Source organism: Mastigoproctus giganteus, chromosome 13 (assembly GCF_048544385.1).
Source record: "Mastigoproctus giganteus isolate SK-2022 chromosome 13, ASM4854438v1, whole genome shotgun sequence".
In the NCBI taxonomy this organism is placed as follows: Eukaryota; Metazoa; Arthropoda; class Arachnida; order Uropygi; family Thelyphonidae; genus Mastigoproctus; species Mastigoproctus giganteus.
Window position 1 is genome coordinate 49,189,404 of NC_143587.1, and position 13,675 is coordinate 49,203,078.

The 13,675-nt window shown below is 34.8% G+C and overlaps 1 protein-coding gene across 1 annotated transcript in view; it reads left to right on the plus strand.

The window, feature by feature from the left end:
• LOC150076025 (uncharacterized) overlaps positions 1–13,675 on the plus strand; it is a 49,080-nt gene that overhangs the window by 9,393 nt on the left and 26,012 nt on the right. Inside the window, exons 4-5 of the mRNA XM_090387239.1 lie at positions 3,476–3,606; positions 5,541–5,639. Of these exons, the coding sequence (XP_090243365.1) occupies positions 3,476–3,606; positions 5,541–5,639 (230 nt within the window). The remainder of the gene's footprint in view (positions 1–3,475; positions 3,607–5,540; positions 5,640–13,675) is intronic.

The window sequence follows — 13,675 nt, forward strand, 5'->3', positions numbered from 1 at the left end:
TGTCAGTGGTCAGGTCACATGTTGAATAGTGCATACAGGTGTGGAGGCCTCATTTTAGGATGGATGTGGAGCTGTGAAATGAGTACAGACAAAGGCAACAAGATTAGTGAGTGGAAAAAAGGGATGCTCTTACCAAAAAAGGCTTCTGTTCTGCAAATTGCAGCATCTGAAGACTAGGCACCTGTGAGGTGATCTGATTGAAGTGTTCAAGGCCTTGAATGGTTTGGGCAAGCTCGGTGCTGATGGGATCCTTCCTCTTGCTCAGACCACACACGAGAGGGCACAAATTCAAATTTAGTAAAGTTGGTAGCAGAATAATGGAGGTTTGCTTTTAGCCAGCAGATGGTTGATTGCTGGGACAAACTTCCATCTGTTGTTGTGGAAGCTGATAGTTTAAATAAAATCAAGGAAGAAAACAAACTGTTGAATAGATAAAATGGGAGGTGTCTTTTTTTTTTCTTTTTTATTGACTTATGCTGTACAAGCTTGCTTTCTTGCACCATTTGCCACTGCTAATGCTAAAACTTCTTCCAAACTAATATTTTCCAGAATATCATTTTTGATTTTGTAATGAATGTACCAATTTTTCTTGATTTAAATTACTTAGGTAGTTTTTTAGTCCTTTTTAAATGCATAAAAAAGACATTTTTAGTTTTTAGAACATGTTAAAGGATCACTATGATGCTCAAATAAATTATAAATAAATTATAAATAAATTAAAACATTTTGAAAATTCCGTCTAAGTTATTTTTCTTCAGAAATTTAAGTTGCTAATGCTAAAACTTCTTCCAAACTAATATTTTCCAAAATATCATTTTTGATATGTGTAATGAACATACCAATTTTTCTTGATTTGAATTACTTAGGTAGTTTTTTAACCCTTTTTAAATGCATAAAAAAGACATTTTTAGTTTTTAGAACATGTTAAAGGATCACTATGATGATCAAATAAATTACAAATAAATTAAAACATTTAGAAAATTCCATCTAAATTATTTTTCTTCAGAAATTTAAACATATCCAAAACTGAAAACTTTTTGCTGATATTATTATAATTCTTAAAATACATTATGTAGATCGTCTTCTGAATCATTAACATAATAAATGTAATTTCTTTAGATTTTATATAATGTCACTATTTTTTTTTTTTTTTTTTTTAATTTTTAGTAAGCTCAGTTTTTCTTGCAAAAGTCTCTTTTTAAATTCCTATATAAGCACTTCTGTTATCTTGGAAAATGTTCCCCTTCCACTTACTAACTTTTTGCTCTCACTAACTGAAATTGTAATTTCATTTCTTCGTGCTACGTACATTTTTGCTTATTCTTATTTGTGATATGTATGCATTTTATTAAATAATATAAAATACACTTTTAATGCATAAACAATTTTTAATTAAAAAATAAATGGATTTTTGTATTAAGTAAAAATTAATGTAATAGTATTGTTTACTAGTATAAGTTTAAATGAATTACAGCATAGAAGAAAGAGAAAGAAATAATATATAATAAATAATCATAAACGAAGATACACATTATCTTATCAAGAAGCCATAACATGACCAAGGTTTATGGAAGCACAAAATATTTCAATTAGCAAGACAGTTTAGTGCAAGTTCAGCAAAATATTTTTGGAAAATTATTTTATTTTGAATTTGGTAACATTTTCTAATTAAAATTTTGTATATCTAAACTAAATGGCAGTTTAGATGTACAAAAATTTTATGAAATACAGCCACTCCCTGGCTTACGTAATACAGTACTTAACGGAAATTTGACTTTACATAAGTTTTTGCCAGCCAGTGCAAACTTAAAAAAATTGTGGAAATGTATTTTGCATCCCATAGAAATAAATGGAGGTATCATGAAAATATAATGTGAACCCAATAACAAATTGTTTATTTTGGAAATTCTTTCCAAGACCTCAGAAGTTGAAATTTTCACTATATAACTAAGCTATTTATCTCTCTAAAAGGTCATTTTTATAATGGAAATTGCACTACACTTTCATAGTTATCATATGTTCTGTTATAAGAATCAATTATGAATGCCTTTGTTGATATTTTTATAAAACACATTTCTGGAGGTCACTACCATAAAATAAAAACAATTTGCACTTTCCAGTTTATTGGGCTTTTCTGTTAGCGCAATCTGTTATAAATGGGTAGTAAACTCGATCTTATTGCATTTGTGATAATAACTGGATAACTGGAATTCTCTGGGTTTTTACGCTTTTATTGTGAAATGTGTTCCCCTTCACTGAAATCTTCAATCATATAAAAAACAAATAAATTTTCAGAATCTTCTCTTCATACCTATTTACTTATTACAATGGTGAGGGAAAGGGACCAATAGAAAGTGCAAGTGGTGGCAGTGCTAAGAAACGAAACAAAATTGATTTAGAAATGAAGATGATTAATTAAGAATTATGAAGCAGGACAAAGTTTGTCATCTATTGCACGGAATTAGGTCTCACCTGCTTCAACAGTGAATACCATTTTAAGGGGCAGTGCACGTATAAAAGAACATGTTAAAGGATCAACTCATTTATGATCAACAGTGATCGCAAAACAGCGTTCAGGTGCTATATCGAAGATGGAAAATCAGATTCAGAAGCAAGTGCCCTTGAATCCAATGGCCATTCAAGCAAAAGCAAGAAGTATTTATGAAGATATTAAGGATAAGTATGGCAAACCCCAAGCCAAATTCGAGGCAAGCAACGAGTGGTTTAATAGGTTCAAGCATTGCGCTGGTTTCCAAAACATTAAAGTATGTGGTGAAGTCACCAGTGCCGATTCTGCAGCTGCAGAGAAATTTTGTGATGTTTTGGAAAAGCCCCCTTCTAAATCTCCACAGCCCTCAAGTTCCGCAGTGGCATACTTTTCAGCTGGAGATGCTGATTCTGGCACAATGCTCAAAAAGTAAAACTTGCTGACATTATGCGTGTCTCCTCTCTCTTTCTGAAATTTTATCATTTTTGAATTTTTTAAATTTTGTACACTTTTGTAATTTTTCCTGCACGAGATAAAAAAAAAATTGAATAAATAATTTTATTTACATGTTTGTCGAACATTTCTTTTTTGCTTCAATCAAATTTGCAAGTGCTGCATAAGCATTTAGGAAAATTCTGACTTACGTAGCGTTCCACAGAACAAAACCCTTACGTAAGCCGGGGAGTGGCTGTATGTATATTTCTTATTTAAACTATATACATTAAAAATTAAATTCCCAAAGAAAAATATTGCTATTTGCATGGAATATGGTCTAAGTTCATAGCACATTGTATGTATGGAAAAACTGTTTTGCCTTGCACTTAGTTTTCCAGGAATGCATCATTGAACACGAAAGTGAGGATTTTTTGATTCCTTTGATTGAAATTAAATTTTGAATAACCTCATTTTATCTCATTACTTTTAGCTACCTCCCTCATTTAAACAATCACAATGTTTGTATGGTTAATAATGTAATATCTTTTATAGGCTCTCTATGTCTCCCTTATCTGAAAGATGCTTACATGATATCATTTAGTATAGAGAAACTGTGTGCTTTAGACAACCGATTCAACTGCTGCATGGTGAACCATGTAGCAAGAAGAGCAAGTATACAACAGGTATGTAGAAAATATAACAATGCATGATGCAGGATGAAAACATCTGCCTCAAAATAGCTAAAATAACAAGTTGCCATGATGCTTATCAGTCAGTCTTGTCACCAGTAAAACCGTATATAAGATAAAACTGTATTTGATCTGCAAACTTTTTCTTACCTGTGATTCAAAAAAGTCATTCTTGAAAGACTAGCACTTACATCACTGCAAAGGAAACACAGGTTTTGATCTGAGTTATCTAAAATATTCCAGCACATACTGTTATAATTGTAGTATATGACTAATTACATAAAGTGGATGTTTTTACACATCTACATAAATACATACACTAATCATGATACTGATTTGTGTATATCAGTATCATGATTAGTGATCTAAAGGGAATAGCACTCTTGTAAAACTGGAGGAAAAAAAATGCTGTTGGTTGCAGGTATTTTCATTTTATATTTTACTTTATATTATTTTCTTTTAAAAATAATTCCAGTATAATGATATTAGGGAAGCAAACATCTATTTTGGTAGATGTTCAAAATAAAATCTCTCTCTCTCTCTCTCTCTCTCTCTCTCTCTCTCCCACCCAAAGAATTTATTTTCCTGAAAGCCGAACAGTTTTCTTGTGATTAGTTTTCACTTACAGCATTTTAAACCTATTTTTTTTATTATTATTAATTATTTCAGCAAACATCACAAATACAACAAAATGCAGGGAAGTACTGTGTTTATTATAGTTTTTAGTGGCCATTTGTTTTCAAGTTTCCTTCATTTTGATAATTCTGTTATCAATGAACAGAATACAATGAATAACAAGTTAGTTGGTGTTAGAGGTTGGACGGTTTTTCAATGAGCAGGTAGGCGAACCAATTACAGAATTCAACACTATAAGAATTGTACCATTATAAATGTAAATGAATAGCAAATGCTAATTTTAATGACTGTGCTTGTTAATAAATAAATCAAAGGAAAGAAAAAAAAAAGTCTTTAATATGTAAATAATCTTTTTAAAAAATTAATTCTATTTATCTACCCAAAGAAATGATCTCTATATTGTATTTCACAGTACATTAATGCCATAAGTAGTTTCTTTTAGTTCTTTGCTTTGTTTATTAAAGGGTGATCATTTTATGACAATCATAAATTTTGTGGTTGAACTATATAATAAGGAAGGTGTTCCCCCTTCAAAAAGAGGACAGTTAAGTTAGAGAATCGGTTACATGAGTATCAGTTAAGAGAATCCCATTATAATTCTATATACCAGGATCGGCTCACAAACCAGAAAAACCCTGAGTCTGACCAGTTAATTTGAAGTTCCTTTCATTTTGGCCATATCTGATATTCATTGAATTTTACTAACCTGTAAGAAGACACATGGTGAATTTTTATTCCACCAGTGCCAGTAAAACTTCTCTGTCAAATGAGAGAAACAATGTATGCAAAATCTGTTGGTGGTAACTTATTTTTGTCAGCTAGACATGGACTCTTTGTATAAGTTTGTTGTTATGAACAAACTTCCACAATTACAGAAAGTCAAGTATCACTAAGTGTTTTCTGTCTTATCAGCATTCAATCTATATACAGTACTAAAATTATAAGTTCTAATATCTGTCATGCCTGGGATCACTATAAAAAAATGCAGAAAAATGTTTTAGCAAACTTAGTTTGTTCCTAGCTACTTACAAAACCAAGACTTTTATCACCTCATGTACAGTAAGTTAAAGTAAATTATATGGACCAACTAGTAACTAATCACTGATGTGAAATGTGACATTGAACCAATTTGTAGCCATCTTCCAAAATAGTTCTCATTTGAATGATAATTAAAATAATGAATAATGTTTGATTATAATCAGTGATCGTTGAAAATCAGTGAATTTCCTTGGTAGTATCACTACACAGAATTGGTTCCGATATTACTAAAAATAAAATATTTGTCTTTCTAGGGAAGATCTCTAGTATCTAGCTCAAACCAAGTATTTTGTGTACCTGCCATAAGGGAGCTTCAAAAAAGTATTGAAGAAAAGAAAATGCATGGTCATCAGGTAGGTCAAATGTTAGCTATAATTTTAAAATATAGGGCATACACCTAAATTCAGCAAATTGTTTAAATGCTCAGTAACTGAAGCCAAACACTGATTAGTCAAAATATGTTTTCTGTTTTTTTTTTATTTATATATATACTAGGAAATACAGTTTTCTACAAAGAAATTTGCTTATATATAACTTAATTGTGCCCTGATTCTGTTAGCAAGCTGCTGTTTCAGTCATAGCAGGCCGGATTTTCTGGCATAATAATGATAAACTACCTCTTTTACCAACACATAATTTTATAAATTGTGAATGAATTTGCAAAATTTCCTTACTTTACACTAAAACTAACAAAACAGATATTTGGATAGATTCAGAAGATAAAAAAAAATAACAAAAATAAAAAATAAAAACTACCTGGTTCACCAATAAATTGAATACATTGAAACAGTGCACTGGGTTTTTCCATCTCTTGCATAGTACAGACTAAACAACGTCCACAATATCATCATGGACATATGCTACCCTGTTATAGCGCGAATTCCGCCCTTTTTCTTTATTTTAAACTTATGGTAAAGTTAGCGACTTAATTTTCCATACCCCTACTACCTAAATCTTTTTTCAAAACTCCGATTTAATAGTAATATTGAGTATCAAATAAAAGGTATAAAGTAAAGCAAACATCCTTAAGCAAAAGCATAGTTATCTCTCTAAAGAAAATGGCGAAATTTGTCGCTATAACTGTGTAATAGATACGTGTTAAAAAGCCTACAGTTGTTAGCCAGCAACAGCTATATCGTTTAGCCACTCACAAGTGTAAAGTGGAAGAGTTCTGTAAACACCAGATGGATTCGTTTACTTCGCTATGTAAATTAGGTCAAAAGGGGGGGGTATGAAACAGAGATACCCGTGTGAACGGATATCCAAGATTCCTCCCAGCCCATGTAAACTCATCATAAACTCAAGAGCTACAGCTCCACAATGACCTAATAAGGAGATGGAAGAGTGGCTACACGTGTAATTGGAACATTCATTACGTATCATGATGAGGGGATGAGAGATACCCCTTTAACTAAGGTTTTTCCATGACATACAGTCCGAGTGTCTTAAGACTTGGAGTTCTCCAATGGGAGAGCAGTTTTGCATAAACAACATGCGACGGCTTGGGATATAAAAGTGGGTCCTCATAAGCAGAAACAGAGAGAGAGGGAGCCGAGCTAATCTTTGAAGATCCGATCATTGAGAAGTGTCGAGCCATTGAGATCGTTGGCAGAAAAACCATCTACCGAGAGCCAAAAAAGAAGCCATCAGTGTCTGTTAAGACAATGCCCAGAGCCTCCGAAGTAACGGAAAATCGAGGTCCATCAGCTAACCAAGCCCAGGCAACATCTTAAGCTGGTGTGTCAAAATGGCATAGTATGAAACGTTGGTAAGCATGAGGTCAAAAGATGGTTTCTTTCTAGTTTCATTAAACGTGTGTAATCTTAAATCTTAATCTTATAATTGCTGGACTATTTTGATAAACATGAAATATCATAATATTCATAATATACCTATATTAATGGAAAGAGTGAAGCATATAAGTTCTCTCTTGTAAGTTCTTTCTTGTATTAAACCCTGTTATGTTTTGTATTATAGAAGTTTCTTTTTCTCTGCCAAAACCTCACATTCAATCACTAAAGTAGTAGAGCTAAATGCTAAAGTATGATTAGAAGTTAACTGCGGCGTCAAGTTAATTATCCACATAATTACTCGATGATCAACACAACACGAAAGTCCAAACTGCAGGATGGAGAGGGGAAGTAAACTTCTCCCTCTTTATTCGGAGGGTATACGAGACTTTGTCCTATAAAGACCATTAGACGATAATAGCAGATATAGCAGAACAAAAGTTGGTACCAGATGATACCAATAGGCGAATATGTTAAGTTAGAATAAGATATCCTAAAGCAAAAAGTCCTAACCACACTAAGAACAAAAATATGAGTTACGCATAGTCTGGCTATATCTGTTACAGCCACACCCTAGAGTTCACGAAGGTGAAAAGAGTGCCGAAAAACGGGAAGCCTAAGTAAGCTAGCAATGAGTGGTAACATGGTGCCTCATGGTGATGAGAAACTGATTAAAACAAAATAAGTTTCACAAGACTTAAATCAAAAGAGAAATGGACGTTGGTGTTTTTTTGAGATCTTGGCAGAGAGAATTATATTGTACTACTTTTATTTAGTCATGATCAAATACCAGTATTATTATCATTATAGTTATTGGATAATGCTTAGCAAAAAGTAGCAACACATTACAAAGCAGTCAGCTGCATACATTTTGGCTTGGGAATATACACATAAATAAAATTAATAATATAAATATACTGTATATAGTAACAAATGGGCCTGGTGTACTGGGTCCATGGTTTTTTTAATAACATACACGTATAAGAGACACGACGGTCTCGAAAGCTACTGTTAGTATATATTTGTATTCTTACATTAAACTGGATTTATAACTTATACGTATATGTTATACTGTATATGTTTTTTGAAAGTAAACAGAAGGGAATTAAAAGTTTCTGCTTGTTGCTAATGAAATTTTTGCATTTCTTATTACTTTTGGAGTGATCTTTCTTTATATTGTGACTTTGTTTTAAATTTTTGTGGGTTATAAAAATCTTAGAAAGCTGGGATTATTATCATTAATGCTTAAAATGCCCATTTGCCATAAAACTGCAAGTATATTGGAATAATTTGTAAAACTAGGGACTACACAGTAGATACATTATCATTGTCTTAATATAAGGGATTAACATAACTAGTATAACAAAAAAAAAAAAAAAAAAATGGAAGGTCCAAATTTAGAAGGGTTGAAATATCTGAACCCTTATTTCCCACCCAACCTGAGGCAACACCTGCGAAGGTGTATCCACCTCAAATCGCGGGTTTTCTTAATCTGGTTCCAATGTACCTTGGGAAAGACGATGAAGGCCTGACGGCCCCTTTCTTTTTTGAATCATGGGAAGAGACTGCGAGCATTGCAAATCGGTCAGACAGGGAAAAAATAGCAGTGGTGAAAAGCCGACTGAAAAATTCGGCCACTGAATTTCTTTCTCATTCAATTGAGTTAAGATCAGAAAAAGATTGTGAGAAATTTAAAGAAGCGTTATAAGACGTTTTGAACGTTCACAGCCGCTCATATCACAATTACAACAGTTTAGCACTGCTACACAAGATTCATCAAGGTTATTCAGTTTGGCACTTGCTTAAACAATTTGTGTAGGGGAGCTTTCAAGACTGAGAGTGAAACCCCAGAAATTCTTACACTCAGAGATCAGACACTATTAGCTCAGTTTTTGAACGGAGTAAACCCGAGATTGAAACATTTGGTTCTGAGCCAAAATCCAGCCACTTATCAGCAGGCATTATAAATCGCTATTCGGGAGGAACAAAACAAAAAATTAACTTAAACTAAGCAACGCGTTACTATAAATTTGGCCGAAACTGCTGACAACCAGTTCAAACAAGTGTTAATTCCAGTTCAAGAACAAATACATTCGTTACAACATTTGCTAGAAAAATTATCAATGAACAACACAAATTTACATAGCTTAGAAAGAAACTTGTCTACCCTTACCAACAAATTTCAGAACTTTGCAGCGGGGATTGACCAATAGTTACAAGAAATTAGACAAAATCAGTATAAGCAGGGTTGGATAAGCCTAATGTGCGAGACACCGCTGTGAGGCCAATTACTGAGTGCACTCCACACAGCATATACAGAGGAACTGTTTACAGAGGAACTGCGCGCGACCAAGGGAGATCAAATTACAGTAGACACAGCGGGGAGTCGGAGCTACTTGGGAAAAATGTAAACAGAGAGAGGAGTGGAAATTTTACTGGAAGACCACGCGTGTTCACCCTGGGTCAAGAGTCTGCTTATCGGCAGAGCTACCGGAGACAAACGGTAGCCAGAAATAGTTACACTAGTACTCCATGAGCTAGGGCGTCCTTTAATAACAGAGCAAGAAATCGCTTTCAAAACAATATAGATTCGAACACTTTTTATGCAAGACCTAGAGGAATGTTATGTGGGGATAATATGGAATACAGACAACTAGGGCATTAAATCGTAGGCAGATTAATCATATGGGAATCGCTTCAGACAGACAATTCAATCGTAGATTGAGTTGACAACCAAAATCTTTTGAGCAGATTCCAAAATATAGTAGAGCAGAACATGGGATTTTTACAGCTGAGAACGACACAGAGTTACCCTTAGTGGCAGGTTTTATTCAAGGTGTCCCAACGATATTTTTAATTGACAGTGGTGCATCAGTAACTTTAATTAGTGCAGAAGTTTTTCCACAAAATTAAACATGACAGGTCTTTGAAACAAAGACTGCCTGATGTTAATTACAGTAAATATATTATTTAAGATTGGAAGCATAGTATATCTCTATACTCCAAAGGTTAAACCAGGTAGAACACGCAAGTTATCACGTCAGAGTAGCAGACCATATCGAGTGATATCACAAGCATCCAAAGTCAACTACCAAATCTAGCACATTTATCACCCTAGGGACAAGCAATTAGTTCATGTTGATAGGTTGACTAAGGAGAAGAACGCAAACCGTTCCCAGAACTACATTTAGAGCCATCAGAAACTACTACCTCACCTGAACGAACCTCAGAACACACAAAACCAAAAGAGGTATATGTAGTAGAATCAGAGACAGAGGAAGAAGAATGGATTGAACCAATGGATGTTTACAGGTCACCAAGTGTGCCTGTTTCAATTCCATTAGCATATTTGCCAAATAGGGGCCAAAGGCAATCAATAGTAGTAAAGCAAGATCAACAGACAGTTCCACAGAGTCGAAGACAAGAGGATAATGTCACTTTGCCAGGCAGAAAACAGCAAGTGCATTCCCACACCAATACAATCTACGGAGTAGAAGTCACAAGCCTCATTCTATATCAATGCCAGAACGTAAAGAAGTGAAAATACTTCCCCAGTCACAAAATGAGATAATTGCTCCTGAAATAGTTCGAATGATAGATGAAGAAATGAAACATAGCACTCCCTCTGAAGATATAGAGAATGACGTTGAACCTCAGACTCGGTCAGCTTAAATTTGCTCTGAAGAAAGCACAGAACCAGCACCGCTGTGCTCTGAAAATCTGAGTATTTTGGATTGGTTCTTCCAGTGGGTGATACAACCTGAACCTCAAGAGAATCAGCAAAGCTCGGACCAACACTCAGGAACCACTGCATACGATCTTGTGCTAAGATTTTCCGACGCTTTAAAGTGAAATGCCGACCGGGCTAGCCGAGTGGGTAAAGTACCTGCCCGGCAACCCAAAGGTCGCGGGTTCGATTCCCGCCTCGGGCTTGGATCAAAGTACTGCAAAAACCTTGGGAGGTGCAATATGGCCACAGAAGCCGATGCGCCAACAACTACCAAAAAAAAAAAAAAAAAACATTTAAAGTGAAAAAAAAAAAAAAAAACCAGCCGTCTGCTTCACATACTACGATTATCTTTGTGTTAGCTTACATCGCACGAGGCTTATCTATAAGTGATGACGTGGCCATAAGTGCTTTGAACTTTTCGAAGCAGGACGTTTATTTTGAGCAGAAAATTAAGAAATATGATACACATAAAGATTACATTCTTAGTTTTTTTGGTGGAAAGGTCGATTTTTCTTCTAAAACTTCTGTCACCTGAGAGCTCAATTTCCCAGGTGGTGATTACTTATTCAAGAGGAATTCGAGGTTCAAGACTGATAGATGTTTTTCTTTCTTGTCCTATGCAGGTTATAAACATTAACAAGGTCATTCAGAATGAAGATTAGTTCGAGAGGAGCACTGCTGATTTTAGTCCACGTGATTTGTGAACTAATCACTCATGCCACTGTGTAAATATGTAAAGTTGAGCAAGGTGCCTACAAATGTGGTACAGTGAATCCGTCAGCAGCTTTACTTAAAGTAATTCCTGCTGATAGTTGCGTCAAGACAAATTGTAATGATTGTGTCAAACAATGGTTGTTGATGTTATTTCTTGCTAACAAGACCTTAATACGGCAAAGACATTTCATTTTGAAACAGTCACTAAGACAGAATGGAACTTCAGTTGTGTACCAGTGTAAAAAGGGAGACGAAGATTGTGAATGCTCTAAAAATAGGTGTAAAAGGAGTCTGGAATACTGTTATGAAAATGAGTGTGACCAATTATTGTCGTGCACATGTCAAAGACTGTCAGCAGAGACATCTTGGTTAGTAGAAATAGGTTCGCAGGTCATTAAAAATCTGCCGATTATATCCTATAAAGTTTTTCTTTCTTGTCCTATGCAGGTTATAAACATTAACAAGGTCATTCAGAATGAAGATTAGTTCGAGAGGAGCACTGCTGATTTTAGTCAGCACCATTGGAGAGAAAAATACAGCACGTCAAGCATCAAAGACATTTGTTGTCAGATGAGACGGCTCATTTCGAAGAACGGTTTGAAGGTAATGTTTGTGGATTCCATTTTTACTCTGACACACAAAGGCACTCTAATTATAAGAAAGTTTGGGGTAGAGAAAACCTTTGTTATAGATAAGGATCCCCTTCGAGTAAGTGTTCCCCAGGAGTTCTTGCTGACCCCAGGACCCTTGAGGTTCCTGTTTATTTCACAAAAGGGAAAGATTATCGAGGGAGTTATACATTTACTGGGAAGAGACGAGTGTCGAAGATTGACTTGTGTTATATGTTGAGATTTGATTAGGAACAGACATTGTTTACCCAAATATGTCACCTATGCAGTCTATGTGACAGTTGGAATAATTTCAGCAATTATTCTTTGGTATGCGAAGCTCATTCTTATGTCAGTATGGCAGGCGATGAAAGGTCTGTTTTTAATGTTGAAGAGCACTTGGAGAGTTTTCAAAGCAATGTGGAGATTGACAGTATTAGAACAGTATTAGAATCGTGCACGGTTGAACCCCAGACCGGAAGTGAGAGTGACATTGTTGCAAGCTGCGGTAATGTTGTCAGCGATCATTTTGTTAACTGAAGCCACTTGCATAAACCATCAGATTCTGCAGCAGAGGTGGAGGAATGTGATGCAGATTTATCACGACCATGCAAAATGTACACCAAAGCTAGGGTCACCTTGATGAATTTAGATTATAAACAATGCCTTTGGTTTGTTTCGAACACCCAGCAAACACTGTAGTTTTCCTATAAGACTCATCCAATTATGTAAAATCGGAAGGAGGAAAGAAGCAATTAAGGTAGATTCTGTCTCTCACTTTGTATATCTAAAGTGCTAAGAGAGATGAATAAAACTAAAGTGTAACATCCAGATGTTGGGTGAAGGATTCTTCTTTTTCTTCAAAAAAAAAAAAAAAAAAAAAGAGAGAAGAGAAGGGAAGAGGAAGAAGTAACAGAGGAAGTTTATAATTGTCTTCTCACTCCTCCTGAAAAATGAGCCTATCAAATTAGACCAAGTAAAAAAAAAAAAAAAAAAAAAATTTAATACAAGTCCTTTCTCGTTTCTCACTAGGCTGGCTGTTTGACTGAGATCCCTCTAGTAAAGATGGATATCTACAATAGATCACATCTTCCTGAGTTATTCTTTACTAAGTTGTCAATCCTAGTGCATTCACCCACTAGGACGTCTCCGGATAGTACAGCATTTGATATATACAGTCCAAGAGAATACTTCGTTCCCCCATGGTCAAAGGTGACCATTCAAACAGATCTTGAAATTTGCACACCAGCTGGTTGCACCGGGAGAATTTTACCATGGGTAGGCATTCCTTTGAATCATTACTTAAAAGTAGGCGCCGGAATGCGAAGTTCCGAATATTTTAAAAACCTCGAAGTTAACGTACTCAACCTTGGAAATACCGGATTTAAGATTAACCATTGAGATAGAATAGCACAATTGGTAGTCAAACAGCTAGAAGCTACTAGATTGACTGAATTGCTAACCTTTTTTCCCACAGGTGGGAACCTCAGACAAATAAGAGAGCCAGCAATCCCGTTTCAAATGCCAATGCAGAATTCAATGTATTC